General features: G+C 34.2%; 2 protein-coding genes and 1 long non-coding RNA gene across 3 annotated transcripts in view; 2 read left to right on the forward strand and 1 right to left on the reverse strand.

Annotated features, from left to right (window-relative positions):
- The window catches only part of pkib (protein kinase (cAMP-dependent, catalytic) inhibitor beta), a 63,471-nt gene extending 58,540 nt beyond the window's left edge, over positions 1–4,931 (reverse strand). The window contains 1 exon segment of the mRNA NM_001122945.2: positions 4,800–4,931. The gene's annotated coding sequence lies outside the window, so the exon portion shown is untranslated.
- Positions 1–27,821, forward strand: part of LOC147839429 (uncharacterized) — a 382,751-nt gene that overhangs the window by 92,815 nt on the left and 262,115 nt on the right. The window lies entirely within an intron of this gene.
- On the forward strand, positions 12,548–27,247 carry serinc1 (serine incorporator 1). Its single transcript, NM_199727.1, is given in 10 exon segments — positions 12,548–12,663; positions 16,358–16,519; positions 16,620–16,813; positions 19,435–19,514; positions 19,846–19,983; positions 21,256–21,425; positions 21,564–21,654; positions 21,749–21,890; positions 24,427–24,651; positions 26,210–27,247. Coding segments are annotated over 10 exon segments (1,380 nt in total). The 5' UTR covers positions 12,548–12,624; the 3' UTR covers positions 26,349–27,247.

Below are 27,821 nucleotides of genomic sequence, written 5' to 3' on the forward strand. Positions count from 1 at the left end.
ATTATTATATACTGATTATATACTATTATATACTGATTACATGTAAAGGACTGTTTATTTTTCACATTTTAAAGTGCATACTCATTTTGAAGTATTTTTCATAATGTGATCATTATATTCACTTTATTTAGAACTTCAGGGCATATGCTTGATTAAAAATGTAAAGATAAATAATAAAATATTAAATACTTTTCAAAAACTAATAATTACAGGTCCAGCATAAAAAATAATAATGTAATTAAATAAAATGCTAGGTCGCTGGTTCGAGCCTTGGCTCAGTTGGCAACTTTATAACTTTATAAGATTGCAACTTAATAACGCTCTTATTCTGCATCCTCATAATGATATGAAATATTGCGCTCATATAAATTATTTTTAAAAAATGATCGGAAACAATGTTTTTTTACACCCTGAAAAATAACAATAGGATGAGTTTGCACTAATTTAGATTTTATTATTTTTATTTATGGCCATTTAGACTTAACGATTGCTGACATACCTGGTATAAGCTTTGCATGGTTTAGCTTATTATTTCCCATTTTACTTTGTTTGCATACTTTCAGTGTTGTGGAATTTGTTCCCCACGGTATCGAAAATGATATCGAATGTCAATATTTTTCAAGGAATCGTATCAGTATCGTGACAACATATTTCAGCATATTATTTCTTTAAAAATGAAAAAAAAAATGCCCAAGCAACTAAAATAACTGGCTAAAATGACTGAAATAGTCATCCAGAAAACTCCAAATAACTTCAGTTGATAGCATACAGGTCATTATTATCTCAGTAATTGTGCTGATAACAAAATGAAAGCCTGTAAAAAGCAGATCCAGTCAAAAATGGTATCGAATATCGATATTTTTGAAGGTGTTGTATTGAAATAAGAAATTTCAGTATCATGACAACATTATTTCATCATATTCTGTCTTTAAAAAAAACACCCAAGCAACTCAAAAAGACATCCAGAAAACTCAAAATAGCTTTAATTGATAGCATACAGGTCCTTATTGTCTCAGTAAGTGTGTTGATAACAAAATGACAGCCTGTAGAAAGCAGATACAGTCAAAAATGGTTTTGAATATTGATATTTTTCAATGTATAATTTCGAAGTTGAAAATTTCAGTATCATGACAATGCTATTTCAGCATTTTCTTTCTTTAAAAACATTAAATGGCCAAGCAACTAAAAAGAGTCATCCAGAAAATTTTAAGAAAACTTTAATTGACAGCATACAGGTCATTATTATCTCAGAGTAAGTGTGCTGACAACAAAAGTGACAGCCTTTAAAAAGCAGATCCAGTCAAAAATGGTATCGAATATCAATATTTTTTAAGGTATCGTATCGAAATTAGAAATTCTAGTATCGTAACAACGCTATTTCAGCATTTTCTTTCTTTGAAAAAATGCTCAAGCAACTAAAATATTCATCCAGAAAACTCAAAATAGCTTTAATTGATAGCATACAGGTCATTATTGTCTTAGTAAGTGTGCTGATAACAAAATGACAGCCTGTAAAAAGCAGATCCAGCCAAAAATGGTATCGAATATCGATATTTTTCAAGGTATTGTATCGAAGTTGGAAATTTCAGTATCATAACAATGCTATTTCAGCATATTCTGTCTTTAAAAACATGCAATGCCCAATCAAGGAACATAGACATCCAGAAAAATCTAAATAGCTTTAATTACTAGCATACAGTTTATTATTATCTCAGTAAGTGTGCTGATAACAAAATGACAGTCTGTAAAAAGCAGATCCAGCACTCTATCAGTAAATCTTGTGAGGGTTGTTGAGCTTTTCTCAGGAGAAATGGGACTTATCATTGTGTAATTTCATGTGTGATTTAACCCTGCTGGAGGTCCATTTATTATTACAGCACAGCAACATGACAACCTTTTCTTCCCAACCATACTAATATAGTATGCAAAAATAGATGTACATAGATCAAAAGGGCCTTTACACCAGGATGTAAATGCAACACTCCTTCTAGTGAAAAGGACACGGTGCCCGTTTGACTAAATGCCTCTAGATGAGAAGATAATGAAAGTGCTGTGTCTCCTAGGCAACTTTAACCGTTTTTTACTTAGCGTGTAGCAAATAAATGATCCCAAATGTCACAAAACCAGTCTGCGGTCTGCTCACATTCTCCAGGGCTTTAGAACAGAAAAAATTATACATAAACAGTGGAAGGAAAAATGTATGATACAAGAAACTTTATATACTTTTAAAATTACTGTTGAATTGTTCAATATGGTGAACATTTTTTTGACCCTGGACCACAAATCACAAATAGACATCTGAAAGCTAAATAAATAAGCTTTCCATTGATGTATGGTTTGTGAGGACAATATATGGTAGGGCTGAACAATATATTGTTTGAGCATCGATATCGCAATGTGTGTATCTACAATAGTCACATCGCAGGATTATCTTAATTATTAAAGATCAATAGATAACGATACTATTATATAGGTTTTTTGTTTATTTATACAACGATGACCAGTTATTTTACGTTTGATTGTTAAATTTCTGTACTTGAATACAGTTAGACTCCCCAGAATACCATAAAGCACTGTTTATTTATTTAATTTTGCTTGTGAATTTATTATAATTTATGCAGACCCATTGCATAGAAAAAAAGATTTTACCATCCCAGTCAATCTAAATTAATAATATCTTAATGATATAGAGCTATTCAAATTATTTAATTGAAATTATGTTCATATTGCAATATATATTGCAGCAAAACAAAATATCGCAATGTCAGATTTTTCCAATATTTTGCAGCCCTAATATATGGCAAAGATACATAATATACTGTTTGAAAATCTAAAGTCTTATAGTTCAAAAAATTTAAATATTGCAAAGAAAGACATATTACTAATCAAAAATTACACTTTGATACGGTTACACAAGAATATTTACAAAATATCATCATGGAATAAGATTTTTATTCAATCTGATGATTTTTGGCATTAAAAAAATCTATTATTTTGACCCATACAATTTTTTCTTTGGCTATTGCTAAGTATATTTGTTTATCATTATGCTGGTAATAGACTTTACTAGTACCGGGTTGGACGGACCCCTTTTGCCTTCAGAACTACAAAAGAATCTTTCATGACAGATTCAACAAGGTACTGGAAATATTCCTTAGAGATTTTGGCCCATATTGACATGATAGCATCACGCATTTGCTGCAGATTTGTCGGCTGCACATCCATGATGTGAATCTCCCGTCCCACCACATCCAAAAGGTGCTCTGTTTGATTGAGATGGTGAATTTGAAGGCCATTTGAGTACAGTGAACTTATTGTTATGTTCAAGAAACCAATCTGAGCTGATTCGCGCTTTATGACATGAGTTATGACATTGTCTCGACCATGTTCACATGCCTAAATGCAGTGAGTTGCTACCATGTGATTGGCTGATTTGGAATTTTCGTTAACGAGCAGTTGGACAGGTGTACCTAATAAAGTGGCTGGGGAGTGTATATTTTTACTCATATATATTTATATTTAATATATAAATATATTTACATTAAATCTTCATTTACTAAAATATATTTCAAAATGTAATTCAGGGTCAACCAAATTATCCGTAAAAAATTGCAATATAAAATATTTTTAAGTAATAATAGTAGTGTATGAACAGCTACAAATACAGCAGTTTTTTGACTGCTGAAGTGGCAAGAATGATTAGACAAACATTTATTTGTTTATATATATATATATATATATATATATATATATATATATATATATATATATATATATATATATATATATATATATATATATATATATAGCAAACATGTTATTGGATTTTGTATATTTTTAAAAGTATTAAATATGAAAATATATATTTTTAGGGTTTATTGAAACAACAAAAAAGGTTAATATTTAACACAAGCACTCCAACTTTACATACAGTAGGTTTTTCATTATGTCCAAACATTTACAGCCCTGAAGAATCCCTACCAGACACTGATCATTTACAACCAAATTCATACAGTGCAACTGCAATAATCCTTGCTGGAAAATCCAGTTTAAGCTGTTTTGGTACATATTTCTAAGCCTGTCATTAGCTGCTTGATCAGAAACATATGAATGACTTGAACATGGTATGAGCAACTGACTAAAGGTTTGTTTATATATATATATATATATATATATATATATATATATATATATATATATATATATATATATATATATATATATATATATATATATATATATATATATAGGCTACTGCAATCATTTTGATTAGTTAATAACCAGCCATATAAAGCATTCTGGTCTACAACACTACACACAATTCAAGGTCAGTGTAATTTCAGGCAGAAAAGACTATAACTAAGTCAAATGAAAACAATAACCAGCCTAACATATTCAGTTCTTGCATAAATGCAACAGCATCATTTCATCACGAAAGCCATTCATACGCTAAAAATACAATGGCATACAATAAATAAATCTTAATACAGTGCATTACTTCAAGTGTCAGACGCATATTGCATGATAACAGTGCATAGAACACTATAACAGGAACAATAGATTTTCCTTACGACAAGTGGGATTATTTAAATACCGTCTATCCATACTCATTCCAAACACGTGGTTCATATTCGTGTACTTATTGTCCTGTCATGTAAACGCAGTAATGCATTGGCGAGCATCTGGACAGAGCACTGGACATAGAGAAGTTGAAAGCGCGCAGTGATGCTCTCTCTCCACATCTCTAAACCCTCTCTGTATATCTCTAAAAACAGTCCTGCAGCAGAGCTTTTACTCACTCCGAATACGAAGTAACTCCTCGAAGCAGAGTTATCCGGGAGAAACACTCAAATCAGTACCAACAGAGGCTATCCATGAGGGGAACTCCGCGTATCGAGACCATCTTCGTCGTGATTCTCCTTCTCTCTGACACCGAATCAAGCGCGAGCGAGCACAACTACCCCGCGCGCCGCCGACATCACGCGGGAGCGCGCTCAATATAATATTAATAGACACATAGACTGACAAGCAGAGGCGGATTTAGTTATTTGGGGGCCCTAAGCAATACAGCTACGGTGTCCCAACAATCTTAAGATGCAGCTTTTGTATTTTTACTGATTATTTTTATTTTTTATTATTATTAGTCTTTTTTCTTAAATTGTTCAATCTTCCTTTCCATATCTTAATGCAATCTCTACATTTTAGATGATTTGTTTCCTTAAAATGAACTCACAATTAAAAATAATGCATGAACTATTTTGTTTTTAAAACTAAACCTTTACTTTTAAACGGTGGCGCAGTGGGTAGCACGATTGCCTCACAGTAAGAAGGTCGCTTGTTCGAGCCTTGGCTGGGTCAGTTGCTATTTCTGTTTCATCCGGGTGCTCCGGTTTCCCCCACAAGGCCAAAGACATGTGGTATTGATGAATTGGGTAAGCTAAATTGTCCATAGTGTATATGTGTGTGTATGGATGCTTCCCAGAGATGGGTTACAGCTGGAAGGGCTTCCGCTGCTTAAAATATATGCTGGATAAACCTTTTTTGATTTCTGGAATGCTCTAATAATTGGGAGTGGGTGGACTGGGGGGGACACATTTTCCTGGATGTAATAATTATGTTACAATTGTATTTGTTTGACCCTTACGATAGAAAATATGATATTAATATATATAATTTATAGAAGATATTTTAGGGGGGCCCATAGATTTCTTGGGACTCATCGAGTCTTGGGACTAGATTTCTGGGTAAGCAACTGCTTACCTCACTTATTTGTTAAATCCACCCCTGCTATCAAGCATCCCAATCTAGCAGACCAAGTGAACAAGTTCATTTACAACTTGAGAAGATCATTCATTCATTCATTCATTCATTCATTCATTCATTCATTTTTTTATCGGCTTAGTCTCTTTATTAATCTGGGGTCGCCACAGCGGAATGAACCACACCAACTCATCCAGCGTATGTTTTAAGCAACGGAAGCCTTTCCAGCTGTAACCCATCAAATCAGAGCTACCAGAGGAAATCCATGTGAACACACGGAGAACATGAAAACTCCACACAGAAATGCCAACTGACCCATCTGAGGCTCAAACCGGTGACCTTCTTGCTGTGAGGCGATTGTGCTTTCCATGCACCTAAGTGAAATATTGTTATGGTTTTTATTATTTTTTTCTTTGTATTTAAGCTGATTTGAACAAACTACATTGTAAAAAGTAGCCTTAAGATGAACTGATTTAATTTTAAAGGGAGAGCTTTTACTAAAATGAAAATTATGTCATCACTTATTAAGTGGTTCTAAACATGTTAGAATGTTTTTTTAGTGATGGGTTGCAGCTGGAAGGGCATCCACTGTGTAAAACATAAGCTGGATAAGTTCATTCCGCTGTGGTTACCCCAGATTATTATATGGGCTAAGCCGAAAAGAAAATGAATGAATATACATGTTTGAGTTTCTTTCTTATGTTGATTACAAAACAATATATTCTGTATAATATTAGAAACCAGCAACCATAGTAAGAGCAATAAATTGGCTGCTGCTTTTCAACATTCTTCAAAATATATTTTTGTTTGTCAGTGTGTCTTTAACAGAACAAAGAAACTCTTCTGTAGAGGAACAAGTAAAAGAGGAGTAAAACTGATTTTTTTTGTGAAGTATCCCTTCACTATTTCCTTATAGTTTCACGTTTAATTGAGTTGTCAATTCTCTGTAACTGTCAAATTTACTGTCAATTTCTAAATGAAAATAGTTTCTACAGACCAACTCTTAATGTAACCAACAGTATAAGCAGAAATATTTAAAAAGTAAAGGAGTGTAAAAATGTAAAATATATATTAAATACCATATCCATATGCCAGTCCATAATGTATATTACAATTAGAATCTATTAAAATTCTAACTTTTATTAACTTCACATGTAATCAGTTACTACTCAGTGCTGTATTTATACATGTCAGAGAAATTTAGTTAATGTGTATAATGATATAACATAAAAATATACATTTATTTAATTTAATATTGTATTTGCACACCTATATATCATTTTAAAATAAAGATGTATCATTTACATTTGTAAACATGTTTTCATTCATTTGTTTTTTGTTTTTGTTTTTGGCTTAGACCCTTTATTTAAGGGTTGCCACAGTGGAATGAATCGCCAACTTATCAAGCATTTGTTTTACACACCGGATGCCTTTCCAGCTGCAACCCAGTACTGGGAAACATCCATACACACCCATTCACACTCATATACTATGGCCAATTTAGTTTCTTCAATTCACCTACACCGCATGTCTTTAGACTGTGGGGGAAACAGGAGCATCTGGAGGAAACCAATGCGAACACAAGGCAAACATGTAAACTCACAGAAATGCCAACTGACCAAGCAGGGACTCGAACCAGTGACCTTCTCTCTGTGAGGCGACAGTGCTTACCACTGAGCCACCGTGTTGCCCCAATAATTAGATAAATATACTGTAGCCCATCCACAATCAGTTGACAGAAACATCAAGCTCTATTTATACATACATACACAAAATCTCTGACCCTCCGCCCTGCGGGTCAAACCTTAATCTGTCTACTACTACCTTAAACACCTTATGCAATCACAATCCTCCCCTTCACAAACAAACCGGTAACCCTCTGAACTGGCTGAGGATAATTACAATCCTGCTTCACACGCAGCGGCTTCATCTCATTTGTCAAATCCAAAAATAAAACCAACGCCAGCGGCCCAAGGGCATATGTTTAATTATGAAGTGATAGAGGATATCTGTAGACCAAAGGAGCATTGATCTAAAAGAGTGGCAAAAAGAGATTTTCATCTGAAAATTTTATGAAGGGTTGATTAACTGTTAAAAAAAAAGGCTACTCAGCTCTCCTGAGAAAAGGCAGATGGTGGAGAAACCAGAGGGAGAAATTGCAGTTAACAAACTGAAATAACTGTTTGTTCATTTGCCTACTAAAACAATAGGACTGCATCATGTCCTGTTGCTTTGCATAGTATTCATTTGTTTGCTCGATATGGTAATAATGCACAACATGAAACATAAATTAAAAAATTTCCTTCTGCTTAACCCCCTTATTTATCAGGAGTTGCCACAATGGAATGAACCGCCAACTATTCCAACATATATTTTACACAGTGGATGCTCTTCCAATTTATGGATTGATGCAGAATGATTCTGGGAGTATTATAACAAAAATTTAATAAAAAAATTATACCCTTTTAACTTTTATTTAATATTTATTCAATGTATTATTTAGTAAATAAAGCAAGTCTCTATACAAGGCAGAAAATATTACTTTACAAACTGTATTATAAACAAATCATATGAACATCAGCCAATAATATTCCTGAAATGAATAAAACAAATGAATTACTATAAATTCACACACATTTACACAAGTACGAAAATAGACTTAATGAAGGGGAAAATAGAGTGGGCCTAATTATTAATAATAAATCATTGTTAATTTTAATAAATACAACAATTGAATGCCCCAAATTGTAAACGGTTACCAAATTTTTACAACCAGTGGTTGGATTAAAATCCCAACCCTGCAATTATGGGTACTGATGCAATGGTGACTTTACAATGGCTTGATAAAATACGAATACAGTGTTCTTGATCTTCCCCGAGATTCATTAAAATAATTAGTATCATCTACTTCGAATAGAAAGCTTTCATGTCTTTCTACGTAATAAAAATCTAATTTGAAAAAGAGATTGGAGTAATACAGGATTGTCACTTTCAATAAGAGGGAAATTCTAGGCTGACTGAGTGTATCACAGAATGGTGGCCCTTTAATAAGACATTCTGGGCCAATCACAGCTCTAGTGTTGAGTACCACTTCTGCTACATCTCACAAGTAAGCCTAGAGAGAGAGAAGTCATTATTAAATTGGTGGTTTGGAAATGGAAAATGTAAACATGTTTTCATTCATTCATTTCTTTTCTGCTTAGTCCCTTTATTCATCTGGGGTCGCCACAGCGAAATGAACTGCCAACTTATCCAGCATATGTTTTACACAGCGGATGTAGACACAGCGGCCAATTAAGTATATTCAATTTACCTATAAGGGTACATCGTAGCAAAAAGGTTGCTGGTTCGCTGAGTCACTTGGCATTTCTGTGTGGAGTTTGCATGTTCTCCCCATGTTTGCGAGGGTTTCCTCCGAGTGCTCTGGTTTCCCCCACAGTCCAAAGACATAGGTAAATTATAGGTGAATTGGGTAAGCTAAATTGTTTGTAGTGTATGTGTGTGAATGAGAGTGTATGGGTGTTTCCCAGTGATGGGTTGCAGCTGGAATGACATCCGCTGCATAAAACATTTGCTGGATAAGTTGGCGGTTAATTAGGTTAAAGAGAAGTAAAAGAGGAAAATGTTGGGTTCCAGACAATTGATTTGTGTTGTGACAACATGAAAGAATTAAGTTACCTCATTAGTTTTTACAGTTTTAAGTGGATTGAACATAAATATTTTTACATTTAAGCTGTCCCCCACAAAACTCAATAATTATGTTGATTCAGATCATTTAAATGTCATTTTTTGAGTGTAATTGGGTTCTTGGTGGGAGAGGAGGCAAATATGTTCATTGTAGATTGTACTATTTTTTTGATATTGTTAATAGTTTCCTTTTGACTTGTCATGAAGTAGACTGCAAAAAAATAACAGTGATAATATACTGCTCACAAAAAAATAAATAAACAAACAAAGGGAACACCTAAACAACACAATGTAACTCCAAGTGTTCCCTTTATTTTTTGAGCAGCATATATTAGTCTGTATTGGTGTGAGGTATTGGTTTTGGGTTTCCCTAGTGACTAATGAACTGGTAATCTCATACAGTCACAGAATCAACAGCTATACTTCAATATTTAAAAATGAGGTCAATAACCTTAAGAGCTTTTACAGATATTTCGCATCTCCCATTTATTTAATCATTTGCCTAAGGGCAAGTATTACCTGGACTTATAGCTTGATTTCCATGAATCTGTTCGAGCTGACACAGATTTCCTTGATTCTGTTTCATTACTCAATTATTGATATTGTTGAAGTTTGATTTCACAATAAGAATGTTAAAGACAAAATGTGATTTTTAAATGCTTCTTTTTTCAAGTAGCCTACTGGTAATTTTCTATCAATACTTTATCTATCAATTTTACAGATAGTTCAGTTAAACCAATAATCAACTGCAAAGTCCCTAATATATTTATTTATTCATTCATTCATTCATTTTCAATGGATTTTCTGAGGCCGGGTCATGGGGCAGCAGTCTCAGGAAAGAACCCCAGACATCTTTTCGTCATATAGGTACCTGGGTGTATATTTGAACAACAAGCTCGATTGGTCTGAAAACACAATCCAGGTGTATAAGAAGGGTCAGAGCCGCATTCATTTATTAAGACGACTGAGGTCCTTTGGTGTGTGTCAGACACTGTTAAAAACTTTTTATGACTCTGTGGTGTCTTCTGTGATTCTGTATGCTGTAACCTGCTGGGGAGGGGGACTGTTGGAGAAGGAGAAAACAAATTAAATATGCTTATAAAAAGGGCAGGTTCTGTTGTGGGGTGAGCACTACCTACCATAGAAGAGATTGCACAGGATCGAATGCTGGACAAATTTGTTAGTATAATGAACCACGATAGTCATCCCCTTTTTGATACAGTCCAAGCGTGTGCAAGCTCTTTTAGTACAAGATTAATTAAATCCTGGTGTCACAGAGAAAGATACAGGAAGTTTTTTTTACCAACAGTGATCAGATTGTATAACCAAAGTCATACCAGATGAATTGTGCTGAACTTGAATTAGATATTAGATATGTACAAGTGTTTACTCGTTGTTTTTGAAACCAAGGTGTGCAGTATGAAATGTAATTTTATTATTGTTTTTATTTGTATGTAACTTATTTATCTATTTTTAGTATGGAGAGCTCTGCTGTGACATGTGAATTTCCCTCCGGGGATTAATAAAGTCAAACTATCGCTCTCCAGCGTGTCCTGGGTCTTTCCCAAGGCCTCCTCTCGGTGGGACATGCCTGGAACACCTCCCTAGGCATCCAGGAGATATCCGAAACAGATGCATGAGCCACCACAGCTGACTTCTCTCGATGTGAAGGAGCAGCGACTCTACTCCGAGCTCCTCCTGGGTGACAGCTCCCCTCCTTATCTATAAGGGTGCGTCAAGCCACCCTGCGAAGGAAACTCATTTTTTCCACTTGCATCCAAGATCTTGTCCTTTCGGTCATGACCCAAATCTTGTGATTATAGGTGAAAGTAACGTAGATTGACTGGTAAATTGAGAGTTTTGCCTTTCGGCTCAACTCCTTCTATACCACAACGGACCTGTTCATTGACCGCATTACTGCTGCCACTGCACCGATCTGCCTGTCAATCTCAAGTTTCATCCTTCCCTCGCTCGTGAACAATACCCCAAGACACTCCTTCACCTGGGGTAAGGACTTTCCTCCAACCTGAAGATGGCAAACCATTTGGCAACTATTATTTAATGGTCCGTAATACATATTATTTTTAATACACTTTTTATTGATATATAGCTTTAGCTTCACTGGTCCACTGAAAACGTCTTGAAATGCAACATCTCAACCCTGTTTTAGCTGTGGTAATCGTATAAGAGTGAAATAAAGTACTTTGGTTTATTGAATTGCCAGAGGTGTGCATTTTTCCATTTCCCCCTATAGTTTAACAGCTCATCATCAATTATTTCTTATTGCTAAAACAGCTTATCTATTAAGTTTTCTTCTCTACTTCTTTACAAATCTATTTCAGTGAAGAAACCAAAAGTTGTGTTCTTTTTATTTGTGCAATGGATTCATATAACAAGATAAAACAAGACTCAAATATAATTTGACACAATAAAAACACATATGGGGATTATTGAGCAGCCATACAGAACACAGAAGAATATAAACAATAAATATGAAGCAAGACACAAAAATGAGCCTGTGAAAATCCATGGAAAACAAGCTGGAAGTTTCCGTTGTTAAAGGGCCATACAAACAATTTATAAGAAGGGAGCTATTTTTGAATAGTGAAGGCTGTAGGTAAATGAGGTTTGGTTGACATTAACATAAATAAAAAAAACAGAGAGCTTTAAAAATGGCTAAATAATAATGTTTAAAAGATCCATAATGTGAAATATATTATAACCCTTAGGAATTCCTACATTACATTAATTAATGTAAACAAAATTGCTATTAAAACATAATAGAGCCACCTATTATTTATATATTATTATTATTATTATTATTACTATTATTATTATTATTATTATTATTATTATTATTATTATTATTATTATTATTATTGTTATTATGTGTAACTTTTTGTTGTTTGTGTTCAAAATAAATGACATGTACTTTGTATCACTCGTTTCTATGTTTTAAATTGAGACACAATGTAAAATTGTTACTTTTCCCCTTCATCTTCTTGGTAATTTCCATGAAATATTTTGCCTCCGTCAAAGCCAGACGTTTTATTTTGAAATGTTGAATGTGAAACTACCTTGCGGTTTCCGGCTTCATCAGACAGCGGAGCTGCATTGTAAACACACCGCGTCCATTTTCAAACCCGTCCGGAAAAATATTCCACATCACCGACGAATATGGGGGCCGTACTTGGGCTTTGTTCCATGGCCAGTTGGGTGAGTTCAATAAATAATACGCTGTCTAAATATAAATACAACCTAATACATGTAAACTTTCGGATTTTCGACGAGTTTATTAAAATGTTATGCTGATGACATTCGCATCGGCACAGAGACACAAGAGAAAATGGTGTCTGGGCCTTTCGAGATGCCCTAAATTCATAATACCCACTAAATCATGAGAATAATTACCAATAATGACAAACTAACGTTACAGCATGATAATAAATTATCAATGTCCGTGGTTACATTTTTCTTGATTAAATTCGTGATGTTGCATCAAATATACAGTGTCATGTTGGGTGGTTCCCTTGTTTTGATGAAGAACAAAATGTTATTGTGGTCGTACACAACCATAGATACACAAAGTGCACAGCACTTTCGTCTTATGTTTCGCGTAATTTTGTTAGTAAAACGTGTTTACTGCTATTTATCTCGTAGCCGAATAATTAAACAAGATAAACAATGTTTTCCAGTGTGATAATGAAACCAACACGTCGTTTGATATTTCAGTTTAGAAATAATTATCATGTTTTCTCAGCACAAGTGTCATTTCTAAGCATAAACAACATCCTCTAACATGACATGCTGGTTTCAAATGATGATTTCAAGTGTTGCGACATCAAAACACTGATAAGATGTCAGCACATGAGGATGACACACACTCATACAGAGACCGAAGAGAAAACATATTGCTTAACAGAATGTATTGCTTAACACCTGTATGTTTATATTAGTTATATTTAGTTATTTTTTAAATCGCAATATTGTTAAAGAGATCATCATTTAATATTCCAAATATATTTGTGCTGGTATAGAGTCTTGTTGTCATGTCAGGTTTATTAATATCTATGTCCCTAACAAAAGAATGTGTAAGCTATTCATTTTAGGTGAAGCTGTTTAATAAGTTATTTATCCAGAGGTTTATTTCAGGACAGATTTAAGGTCCTGTTTGAGCTAATCATGTCTAAACACTCTGTCTTTGTTACGTAAGGCTGGACAAATTTAGGTACAATCCTTGTCTGGTTTGGACCCTAGGTACGGGCGAGAGATGATGAGGCTTCTTAAATTGTTCCTAAAAACTGATAAGATTCACTCTGCATTCATCATGTTTATTATGAGTCACCAAAGCTTGCTTATTTTACTCAAAGAAGTCATTTGAAGTGATGTGATGGGAGGACGCTTGGTGATTTCCAAAAATCAAGCAAGCTTTATTAAACTATTAGAATGACCATATTTCATCCATAACCTACAGAAGATAAAATAGGGCAATTCCATGCAAATGTCAACCTTGCCATGAAAAAAATTAAGCCAAAATGGCTAAACTGTTTCTGTGTTTTTTGTGTAAGCAAGTATTTTACAGTGCTTTAAAAATACTCGAAAATGTCTCTGTCAGTGTTTTCAAACAATTATGTTTTATTTACCAAAATCAGACAACTGCCAATTGCACATCTGTCACATAACAAAGATTTTTCCTCATGAATGCAAAAAATGTCAAATAACATAAAATAATTAGTTTTTGATCTGTAGAGAACAAACTCTCTTCTTTTAATTAGCATTATTTCTTTTGGTTTGTGCAGTTTATTTCGCAGAATTTCTAAAGTATGTTGTATACTGTAAACTTGCTGACTTTTTTCATCACATCCATAACGCAGATTTATTTTCCTCATTTAAAATGTAAAAAATGTTTAGAGATTGATAATTTTCTGCTCCTATAACTCTGTGATTAGTAGTTTTGGAAAATATAAACAGATGTTTCAATATAAAGTTAACATATACTCTTCTATGAATGTATGTTTTGAGATATTACTGCAAATGTCACATCCACAATGCTGGAATTGCTCAATAGGATTTAAAAGTTACATTAAAAAAAAAAAAAAAAAAAACGATATGCAAATAAAGGCCTTTATCATAAGCCTTTAGATTTTTCTCCATTGGATTGTGACCCCTTGTGTTTTTACATTATATTAACGACACAGCAGCAGTAGCATCAGTTGAAGCAGATTGATTTTATGGTACCATAGTAAATTTTGACACTCACGTACATTAAAAATACAGATTCAAAATTAAACCAAGAATAGACTTCTGCTGTAAACATTGTGCCCACCAGTCTCATTACATGAGGTTAATATTAAATTAAACTAATGAATAAATGACAAAAAATGTATATAGTTAATAGACTGTTGCACTTTTTTTGCACTGTCAATATGCTCGTATTTATATATGACTATTGGTGTGCATGGACAGTTGAAAAGTTTGCGAACTCCTGCTCTTGCAGACACTTTCATATAAAAACCACTCAAAATTTAGAATGGCATCAAGTGATTGACCATTGTAAGTTATATTAATGCAAAGTTTTTGATTAGAGAAACTGCTTTTTGCAATGAATTGCTGAAGCTTTTATCATGATATATGTTATTAACATGATAAGTTGACATAAGCTGCAAAAAAAATTACCATAACGCAGGGGTTCTCAAACTCCGTACTGGAGGGCCGGTGTCCTGTAGATTTGAGCTCCATCCTTGCAGGTGTGTTAAGGCAAGTTGTTTCTAGAAAGCCTTGTAAGAGCTTTATTTGCTAGCCCATGTGTATCTGATTGGGGTTGAACTAAACCTTGCAAGACATCGGCCCTCCAGGCCGGAATTTAAGAACCCTTGCTGTAATAGGTAAAATAACAAAAAATACTTAGTGTATTGCATTATTGTGTATATATATATATACACATGCTGTTCATTTGGGTTGTCATGATACTGTAATTTGGTACCAATTGATACTGAATTTTAAAAACGTCGTCCATTTCCCGTTAACATTTGAGTGCAACAGAAATGCAAAAGGATCTTAAAGTACAATAGGTAACACTTTACAATAAAGTCTTATTAGTAAACGTTAGTAATTGCATTAAAATCAACAAATTCATGAATAAAAAATAATACAACTTAATTTATTAGTTATTTATTCAATTTAATAAAATGATTATGGCTTTTAAAAGGATTTTGTTAGGCATTAACTAAGAAATTAACATTACCTAAGATAATTAAATGCTTTTGTACTTCAATTCACTTAAAGTTCATTTGTATAGCACTTTTCACAATTATTGTTATAAAAAACTTTAAAAAAACTTAACCATTATTGTATTACAATTAAAGTCAGAAACGTTAAGTTATTATTTACCACAACTTTATTAATTTCTAATTAGCTAGTAATTAATACCTTTTAACAGTTAAAGTTATTATATATAAGCATTCCTATTTGTCATTAAATAGACTTTAGGTAAAGGAAATGATGTTAACAAATGGAGCCTTACTGTACAGGACTAACGAACAAAACATCTTTAAATAGTCACAGAATTTTCAATGTCGTAGGCCAGATTAACACTTGAAAATGTTCATGTTGGAAAATAAAGAACTATTAAGTCTTCCAGCATAGTACTCTGACGAACAGTTACCGAAATACAACAATCTGAATATTCTTAAAAGGCACACTAAAAGTCTAAATGATAACTGCCCATTCTATCAGTATTGTGCATGCTCATTATAATGATGATATATTAAATAATTTAATAAAATAAATAATATATAGGATAAGTTTCCTGAGATCTCTTTGACAGATCAAATCCAGAGAGACTGGGGTTTAAAAAAAGTCAACCATCTAAAATGGCTTGCATCACATTTATTGTTTATTTCTTCTGTAGATCCCTTGCCTTTGTGGCAGTGCTCCTTGCCTGCTGTGCGGATGCTGCCCGAGTGGAAACAACTCCACTGTCACTCGGCTGATCTATGCCTTTTTCATGCTGCTTGGCGTGGGCATCGCCTGTATTATGCTCATGCCGGGCATGGAGGGGCAATTGAAGAAGGTGACACAGCAATACTCAGCATTAAAAGTTCAATTTATTTATTCATTTTACAATTGATACTCAGGGTTGTTACTAAAGCATTTTTTTTACTTCACCACAGATTCCAGGCTTTTGTGAAGGAGGAATGGGTTCATCCATTCCAGGAGTGGAAGGTCATGTTAACTGTGATGTGCTGGTGGGCTATAAAGCTGTTTATCGTGTGTGCTTTGGGATGGCCATGTTCTTCCTGCTCTTCTCTCTCATTATGGTCAAGGTCAAGAGCAGCCAGGACCCGAGAGCTGCTGTGCATAACGGGTGAGTGTGTGACCAAATTTAACTTTTCCAAAAATCTATCATTAGCACTGTATGTTATCATTAGTCTGTATGATTACCAAAATAACTAGGGCTGCATGATATTAATGAAGATAATAGCTCTGTTTGGAAAGGATTCATTATTCTAGAACGGAGGTGCCCAAAGTAGGATCTGTTGGCCCATGTTAATCTTTGATTTGGCCCACCATTTCATCTGAAAAGAGAGGGAGAATGATGGGGAGTTGGTTGGGGTGAATGCATGTGACAGAGTTCGCCATTTCAAGTTTAACATAACCTTTTTTTTCTTTGTTTGAGGAGCTACAAAAAAAAATAAATAAATAAAATTTTCATTTAAATGCAGTAAACAAATCAGACTTTTAAAATGTAAATACTGTCACTTTACAGATTGAGGACAATTCACAAGACATCGGTGAGCAAATCAAGACAAAGGCTTGAGCAGCTCGACTAGTGTATTCACCATTGAACTCAAATGTGTTATAAATGAAATTATGTTTTTACCATATTACGTTCATTGTAAAATGTTAAGAATGATACTGCATCCTTAATTATTATGTTTTAAAGTAACATTTTCTAGTTATTTTTAAATATTCGCAAATAAATTTGGAAATTAGCCATGGCAAATTGAATGTAATATAGTTTGGTATATTTACCTTCGACCCACAGCCCTCTATCAAGTTTGGTTTTGGCACGTTTGGGCACCCCCGTTCTAGAACAATTGGGTGATTTTGTCTTGACATTTGGCAAGTTGAATATAAGAAATTACAAGTGTGTGTTAATAAAAAAGCAGCACTTTTTTTCTCAGGAGTTAAACAATATTAAGGTACTAAAATAAATTTTACTGACAAAACACAAGTACTAAAATATTCATGATGTATGTTTTGTTTTAAATCAACCTGGATGAGAATTGCTTTAGTTTCTGGATCTTTCTGATAACACTTTTGAAAAAAAAAAAATTTGGGGGGAGGGGGGATACGAGGAATACTATACTAATAAAGATAGTTACTATAGTACTGAGAACCACGGCATAGCAAAATTATGAAGATAGATGTGATTCAAGTGCCAGACCCAGCACAATAGTCAAATGTTTTTCTAAAACATCATGGGTCACACTTTACAATAAGGTTCATTAGTTAATGTTAATTAATGCATTTACTAAGATGAACAAACAATGAACAATACATTTACTACTGTATTTGTTCATGTTAGTTAATGAAAATACAGTAGTTCATTGTTAGTTCATGTTAACTCATGGTGCATTAGCTAATGTTAACAAGCATGGACTCGGATGTTAATAATGCATTAGTAAATGTTCAATAATGATTAATAAATGCTGTACATGTAATGTTCATGATTAGTTCATGTTAGTAAATGCATTAACTAATGAACCTCGTTGTAAAGTGTTACCGCATCATGTTTACATAGAAGTAAATTACAATCCGTTTATAGCGATTTCTATAAACAGCCAGCCAGACAGAACATTATGATTGGTCCAAAGTAGGCATGGGTCGGTATATGATTGGGAAGGTATGATAGCCTTGGATAAAAATATCACGGTTTCACAATATTGTGGTTACTGCTCTAAAATATGTTCTATTTAAATGTCTGGGTAAAAAACAACAACTTTTATTCCCTTTGAACACAATATTTTCACAAAATATATTTTATTTTAAGAAACCTTTAGGAACAGTAAACATGTCAGGCTAAATTATGAAGCATTGACTTCTACTGTCTTAATTAGTTTCAATAACACAAATTTCTTTACAATTTAAAACAGCATGGAGATACTATTGTCCTAAAAAACTAAAAAGAAAGTAAAAAAAAAATCTTACATATACCATTGGAATGGTATAACAGAAAATCTTGCTGGTTTTAAAAACTTTGCTTTTCCAAACTGCGGTATACCTTGAAACAGGTTTTCTTCCCATGCCTTGTCCAAAGCAGATTTCTGTCTTTGAACATGCCTACGTTGGTAATCCTGTTTTCTATATACACACGTGTATGCTTACTAGCGATTTTACAACATCTCTTACAATAACAGCTTTTATGTAAAACATATTTTGCAATGCCCTATTTAATTTCATGAGACCGTGGTTTTTATCTGGAGAAACCTATTATTTTGTTAGTTATAAGGAATTAATGTAAACGTGAGTCTTTTAAAAATGTAGTATTTTTCAAAAGTAAATCATAAAAAAAACTCTGTTTTAGATGTTTATGTTATATAATAGATTATTTTGGTTGTTATTTTTTTTATTGTTTTAAACTTATGTATTATAGAAAAGTGTGATTTATTCACATGATATCTTAACAGTAATTGACCAATAAAATATGTGTGAAAGGGTCTATTGTGTTATTTTTTTAGCAGGGTTTATGTTAAGAAATTTTAAATTTCACTAAACAAATGGCGCCTTGTTGTTTCTGCACGAAAGGAACTAAAGTTGAATGAGTGCCAGCCTCCCACTGAACTGCTGAAGCCATAAAATCTCTTGCTTGTTTTTTTTTTAAACTAGATTACTAAATGAGGCATTTGTGAATATTGTCGAACTGCAGCTCATGTTCCTGTATAACTTTGGATTAAAGTGTCTGCATGTAATTCTCTTCCACAGGTTTTGGTTCTTCAAGTTTGCTGCAGCCACTGCTATTACAGTCGGAGCATTCTTCATTCCTGAGGGCCCTTTTACCACTGGTAGAGTTCCATTTTAGCATCTTAAAATGAAACATGCTTGCAATTAGAATATGTTAAAGGGAATGTTCACTTCTGTAATATTTTAGCTCCTACTATGGAAGACTGTGGCTGCTGGTGGTTTTGGGATGAACTATCCCTTTAAGGTGAAATATGGTGACCCATAAACCAAAATAACAAATGAATGCAACATATGTGATTATAGTTTGACATAAAAAGTGGGATTTATAAAGCCAGCTTAAGCAATGAAAGATTAAAGATTAGGCAGACTTGACTTTGTTTTGCTTTTGTTTTGTGAGAATCTATTGATGATCTTCTGCTGGATCTTTTCCAGTCTGGTTTTACATTGGGATGGCTGGAGCATTTTGCTTCATCCTCATTCAGCTTGTGCTTCTGATTGACTTTGCCCACTCTTGGAATGAGTCCTGGGTGGAGAAAATGGAGGAGGGAAACTCTCGCTGCTGGTATGCAGGTATGCATTATGAGAGCTTCAATTGTTCTGTCCCACATGAGAATTCAAGTTTTTAAAATGTATTTTTACAGAACGTAGCTGTATAGCATAAAAAAAGTAAATGTACATAATCCTTTAGACCTGTGCATTCAGTAGTTTGACGTTGGACAACATTTTCTTTGTTTTTTCGTTTGCAGTTTTATTGTAGAATATATTTAAAACCCAAAATATCTGTTATTTTGTTTTTAATAAGTATTAAAATGTCATTAAATTTTTCCCCAGTCGTCAGGGACACATGATCCTTTATAATTCGTTCTTGATGCAAAAGATATAGCATGCATACAAAGTTAGGAGAACAGCATTTTAAATAGAAATCTTTTGTAACACTATGAGACATGACTAGGTTGTACATACAAGCTGCAGAATTGGTCACTGAAAGAGAAATCTGTTTGTAACTTGTGTAAGAATATTTTGACTATAAAATATTTTAATAGTATATTGGAATTTAAAAGATATTAGGGAAAGTTTTTATTCAGGGGGAAAAATTATTAAGTAATTAAATAAAAATAAATACACACACACACACACACACACACACACACACACACACACACACACACACACACACACACACACACTCACACACACACACACTAGAAGGCAATTCAGAAAATATTTTAAGTGAATTGTTTAAAAAGGTGTCTTCTGGAGGCATTTTTGAATATTTATCATTGGTTGACTTGAAAGATTTTTTTTTTTTTTATCAGTGTTTTGCACAATGCTTTATTATTAACAAACATATGATTGTAAGTTATATATAGAATAGGCTGAATTTAGCCAATGCTGCTGATATGGCATTAAAACCTAAATAAATAACACCACAAATGTCTTCACTGTTAATTTTGATCAATTTAATGCATCCTTGCTGAACAGAAGTATCAATGTCTCTCTCTTAAAAAAAAATCTTACTGACCCCCCAAACTTTTGAACAGCAGTACATGTACATTAATTAAAAAAAGTGAGAAACGTGCTTTAAAATGTGCATTTTTATTCTACGTTTGACGTAATCTCAACCACAACATGAAGAGAAAGTTCAACATAGTGTAGCTCCTCCCCTTTTTATTAAACAGCCAATAGCGTTTTGCTTTATCACGGCTTTGCCAGTGAGAGTGGCTGAGGTCAAGCTCATCAAATGTGAACTGTCTTGAAGAGGGCGGGGCATGTCAGATACTAGAGAGCATTTGATTGGTCACAATTTGATGAATTTTTTTTTTTCCCGATCTTTTTTTGTAGCTCTTCTATCTGCCACAGCCATCAACTACGCTTTGTCCCTGATGTCTCTGGTCTTGTTCTATGTTTATTATACTCACTCTGACGGGTGCACTGAGAATAAAGTCTTCATCAGCATCAACATGCTGCTGTGCGTTGGTGCATCTGTCATGTCCATCCTGCCTAAAATCCAGGTACAGACTACGAAAACAATATACTGACATTGTTTGTTTGGCTAGACTGCGATGATCTTTTTGAAGGTCGGAATAAATGCCATATCGAGTCAGCATCCACTGTTAATAATTCATCTCCTTCTCTTTCATCTCCTCTAGGAGTCCCAGCCCAGGTCTGGTCTCTTGCAGTCCTCCATTGTTACTCTTTACACCATGTATCTGACCTGGTCTGCCATGACTAATGAACCTGGTATTGATCATGAACGATTTTCTAAATCTCACAAATATTTACTTGGTAATAAAATGGTCTAAAACAAAAAATGTATATATTTTTTTATCCAAAGACCGCAGATGCAACCCTAGCTTGCTTGGCATTATTGGTCTTAACAGCACCAGCCCTGCCGGTCAGGACCGTGTTGTTCAGTGGTGGGATGCCCAGGGCATTGTGGGTTTGATCTTGTTCCTGATGTGTGTGCTGTACTCCAGGTAAGAACATTTGCCATTTGTTTGTAGGCATGAGCATGCTTACTTACACACCAATACACTCTCAAAAAACCTGTTGTGCAGTGCAAATCAGTAAACTAATAAAGATTTTATTTCTTGTTTATTTCCTGGTAGTGCTGTTAAAACGTAGTAATTTGCATGAATAACTCTGAGTGTTTTATTTGTTTGTTCTGTTAAATAAATTGTTAAAAAACCAATTACAAGACTTCACAGTGGAAATCTTCTATTTCATATTTTATTCTCTCAAAAGGCAACATCTACTTCTGCTGCATTCTCACAACTCTGGGTCAAAAAAGTATCTTGAGTTTGTAGTATATTTCTTTCTCTTTACTGATTATTTCTCTATCTGGATGTTCTTAAATTCACAGTTAAGTTCATTGCAAACTGAAGGATGTAAGGAATTATTTCAAATATTAAATTAATACAACCTCACATTGTGTCAATCAAATTCTAGCAATGCCACCAAAACTTTCATTCATTCATTTTCTTACACTTTTCTGGGGCCGGGTCACGGGGGCAGCAGATTCACGAAAGAATCCTAGACTTCCCTCTCCCCAGACACTCCCTTCAGCTCCTCCAGGGGGATCTCGAGGTGTTCCCAGGCCAGTTCCCAGAGACATAGTCCCTCCAGAGTGTCCTGGGTCTTTCCCGAGGCTTCCTCTTGGTGGGACATGCCTGGAACACCTTGCTAGGTAGGCATCCAGGAGGCATCCAAAACTGATGCCCAAGTCACCTCAGCTGACTTCTCTGGATGTGGAGGAGCAGCAGCTCTACTCCGAGTTCCTCCCGGTAACAGAGCTTCTCACCCTATCTATAAGGGTGCACCCTGCCACCCTGTGATGTAAACTCATTTTGGCCACTTGTGAGCGAGTGAACATTTGCGCTACTTCTACAATAGCATCTAATGCATTTCTGGTCAAAAAATCTAAAACAGCAGCAATGAAACTCAACACAGTGGAAAATAGAAACCCCATTGGCTGCTGGCATTTCATAAGTGTTATTGCCAGAGAAGCAAAGACAGAATGCATAAGTATAAATGGCCCTAATAACATTGGCTTTGTGCAAAGTATGTGCCGTGGAGAAGCAAAATAAAATTAGGCTGTTACATGTCCAACATGAACAGTGCACACTTCAATAAACCAACCGAGGGAAGGTTAATGTGTTTACATTCTTGGCAAAATTAGCTAATAAATGAAGCTTTAACTACCAGATTTTGCTAAAATCTGTTTAATGATATTATTAATTCATTTTCCTTTGGCTTAGCCCTTTTATTCATCAGGGGTCGCCACAGCGAAATGAACCGCTAACTTAAGCATGATTTATACTTTCGCCTGGTGCCGCTTGCGGACATCCGCTGACAACACGCACACCTCACGAAACGGACGAAGCTTTTATACTTGATGCGTTCGCTGTTGTGATATCCTTTAAAACAACAGGGAGCGGTGAAAAGAAACCCACCGTAAAATCAAGATGGATAACCATAGAAGTAGGAAGTTTCTGCAAATACGTCTTATTAATATCATTCAAGATTTTTTTAACTAATTATTTTCATAAAATATTTTAATGATTTTAAGGATTTTTTTTTAACCATTTAAGATTGTTTTAAATCGAACTTTGATGCATCACTTGCTTTTGTTCATCTCAGACAGTTCTACCTTTTAAAGTTTATTCAAATATTAATGACCACAGAACATGGGTTGCTCTTCAAATATATATATTTTTATTATCCAATAATAAAAGCAAAACAGTACACTTAGTAAAAATCTAAAAACTAAAGACTCTTTTTATTTAACCCACTCAACAATTCACGCATTACTGTCTGGCTAGTTTGTTCTCTACATTATTGCTAAAAAGGCAATAATGGTCCAACTTATGTGACCACATCACCAATAAACCGATAGCTTTAAATATTCCTTTCCAGTTAATAAAGAAATAATTTGTGAAAAAAACCTATGAATTGTGGAAAAACATATTCTGTAATTGAGTATTAAAACCACCCGGTTCTCCACTTTTGCCATCGCCTCTCTTTTTGGTTTTAACAAACTTATCCTTCAGGTTTTTTTTTTTTACTTTTTTAACAAAAACTTTCCTCCTTTTCCACTGGGCTTGCAATTTTTAGCCAAGAATTCTTGCTCATCTGGTTATCTCTATGATCACGCATGGACAGATCATAAAGATGTCTGTACAGTAGTCCCTGTTTCAGACAAAATCTCTTCAAAGTGATTCATATTCAACTCAAGTGAAACGCGGCACTGCGCGAACTGTTCGCTCGAGTCTAAAAAAAATTGTGCTCTTCGCATATGTTTTACACAGCGCATGCCCTCTTTAATTATATTATATAATAGTAATAGTTTAGTATTACTTTACAATTTCTTTTATATTTATTATTGAGGTTAACATGTTTTCATGCCACATGCATATTAACCACATGCATACAAACACATTAAGACCGTGTTTGTAAACGCACCCATTATATAGTATCAGCGCTTGTCAACTTTGTGTTTTTTTATTTCCGTAGCATCCGCAACTCCAGTAATACTCAGGTGAACAAACTGACCCTGACCAGCGATGAATCTGCTCTGATCGAGGACGGTCCTGCCCCTGAGAACTTTGAAGTGGGCGATGGTACCAACCGTGCCATTGATAATGAGAAGGATGGCGTCACTTACAGCTATTCTTTCTTCCACTTCATGCTCTTCTTGGCTTCCCTATACATCATGATGACACTGACCAACTGGTACAGGTATGGGATAATATTTTCATCTGTCTTCATAAATTTTCCTTCGCCTTCAGAAGGGTTAATAATTTTAAATTAAACGGTAGAAATATTTATTAATATTATTAACAGTTAAGCAATTGTTTATCAGGATTATTAGATTATTAAAAAGATCCGAAGATCAGCATTTATCTGAAATGTTTTTTTGAACATTATACTATATACCAGTGTTTGTGGTTACCTCAACCATATTCCAGGAGGACCACCAGCACTGCATGTTTTGGATGTCTCCTTTGTCTGTCATGCAATCTCCTGCGATTTTAATCTTTACCATAAACATCAGTGGTTTTATCTAAACTATAAACTGTTATTCTAATATTTCTGTGTTATTTGACTGTTTGCATCTTTATAAATAACTCAAAAGACTAAAGAATGAATCTCTTTTTTTTTTTAAACAAATTTGAATTCAGTGACTGGAAGGATTAATATACATATTCCAATCACCATCATTTATCATTTATGTTGTGTGGGTGTTGAAATCCAGATATATTAATGATTAACTGTGCAGCTTACAAGTAGTGACAGAAAACACCTTTAAAAAGCTAAGAAAGCCACCACATGCCGAATAATCTACCACAACTTTTTCGTCATCCAATATATTTTGCAGGGAAGCCTAAATGCTTTCATATATGTGATTTGAGTGACGTGAGAGGCGTAAAAAAAGTGTTAGTCTGCAGGTCATGTGTGTTCTGAACCAAGGGTTGTGATCCGTACGAATTACGGATTAACTGTGATGCGTTACACTCCTAATAAATGCAGCTTTTTTTATATGAAGTGATTGTAAGAAAGTGTGTGGTTTAAGACTGTTAAATTATCAGAGAGGTGAATGAGTGTGTTTTCCACATGTGGTTTGTCAAGCCCACTCACTTGCATGAGGCACACTCAGAATTGCAAACATTTGTAAATAAAAATTTCAAAATAAGGTATGAAGGACTTTTAATTTTTAGTAACCCAGCGCTTGCGGTGAACTGTTATTCGTTACAAAATCACTGCCTTCGAGGTCTGTTTTCTTTCAAATTCAGTGATTTTTCACTGCCTGATTGATATATGATATAAAGTGGGTCTCAGAATGTACAAGAGGCACTATATTAAACTCCATTGTTCTGCAAAATGTCTTTAAAATATGAAAATGTATGAGTTTTTGTACTTGCCTGCTGCTCCTGACGGGACTTGTGTTTAAACGGCTTTTCATCTTGTTTTACGTTTGAACAACTAAACAAATGCTTAAGTTTATTAAACTGATTATATTTTAATTATATTACAACATCGTTGCTGTAAATAGTCAGATTAACCTTCCACCGGAAGTTTATCGATAGGAGGAAAGACACTAGCTGTGCATATACCCCATTGTACTGTACTCTATCAAATGCACTCATCAATCAAATGCAGTCTTGGTAAATAAAGCACTTTAAACGGCAGACAGGTCGTGATGTCATTTTATACTCTGTTTATTCTGGAAAGTTTATATACAGAACAATTCTTAAACTCAACTTTTTCATTTTTCCCCCCCTTGTGAATTGTATAGCCCTGACTCCAACTATGAGACGATGACGAGCAAGTGGCCGTCTGTGTGGGTGAAGATCAGCTCCAGCTGGATCTGCATCTCTCTGTACGTGTGGACTCTGGTGGCTCCGCTGGTCCTCACCAACCGCGACTTCGACTGAGAGAATCCGCCGTTACTTCTGTCAATATCCACATGTATAGGGATAAGAGAGTGTAAATGTAAATAGTGTTTTGCGCATTCGGCTAACCCCATGTGTATTTTCTGTATTTTAAATCTTGCATGCTTTTACGGTTGGTGTTTATTAGTTGAAAGCTGAACTAAGTGAAGAACACGGCTTGGGTTTCCTTTGATGTGATGTTAATATTTCCTTCATCAACTTGTGTTCTTCTTCAAAAAAAAAAAAAAAAAATCAAACATTGATTATTAATCTTTCTGTGCTTAAAAAAAGTATCTTAATTTATTTGTGAGAAGTAAACATGACAAAGCAGGTCATGTTTTCCATAAGTCACACCATTGATCGTTTCCTATAGAACGCACAATGTATACAGTGTTGCTTTAGCATGTGAAAAACTGACGTAAAGTTGTAGATTTTGTCCTTCTTAATGATTTACAACATAAACATATGACTGTAACAGTGCTTAATAATCCTTTTGCAACTTGCACATGTTAGTTGTTTGGCACACTATTCATTTAATGCTTGTAGCCAATGTGTGTGTGTGTTGAACAATGTTTTGCACTGGATATATTATTCTTCGCTGATAAAACCTAAATAGCTGACTTGTTTTGCTTTACCTTTTATTGTATATTGTATTAGGCACGCCAGTGATTTACTAGATGGCTGTCCCAAATGTTTCTTTTCCTTCTTTTTTGGATGTCAGTGTTATTTTTTCTCTTTTGATGTGCATTGTAATCACTCAACATTGCAACTTATTAAAGGTAAAAAAAAAATGGATGTCTTGAGCAAAGTTTGTAAATAATATTGATGCAGATTTCACATATTTCATTTTTCTGATTCACATGTTTAAAAGGTGCCTAGAATAAAAATCTGGATATACCTCAGATGGATTCGATTTTGATTGTTAGTTAACACTTAGCGAGCTGTCTATTAACAATGAAACAAAGTTTTTTCATTAATCTTATGTATAAAAACTTTAGTTTAACAACTATTTTGTTTGGAATAAATGAACAAGAACTGACTGTGATTTAACTATTACAGAAACAGATGTGACTGGCTATATCATATCTAGATTAATATGTCTCTCTCTCTCTCTCTCTCTCTCTCTCTATATATATATATATACATACATACATCATATCTAAAAAAGCTAGTATAATTTACATTTTTCTGAATAATTTACATATTTTCCTATTATTATGCACATTTTATTGATTACAGTCATTTCACAAATACACACATTTCATACTGTGAAAACAAACATTAAGCTTCATAGTTGGAACGATTCAGTTTTTGCAAAACACTTGTATTATTACCTCAGCTTCAGCTCCTCAAAATAAGAGAGGTCTGGATGCAGACCTGACGTAGTGCAATCTGAGCTAATCATCAGCCGTCTTGGTGAACTTCTACCGCTGCACAATAGAGAGCATTCTGACAAACTGTCACAGTCTGGTATGG

The sequence above is a fragment of the Danio rerio genome, chromosome 20 (genome assembly GCF_052040795.2).
Source record: "Danio rerio strain M-AB ecotype USA chromosome 20, GRCz13ab, whole genome shotgun sequence".
Taxonomy (NCBI): Eukaryota; Metazoa; Chordata; class Actinopteri; order Cypriniformes; family Danionidae; genus Danio; species Danio rerio.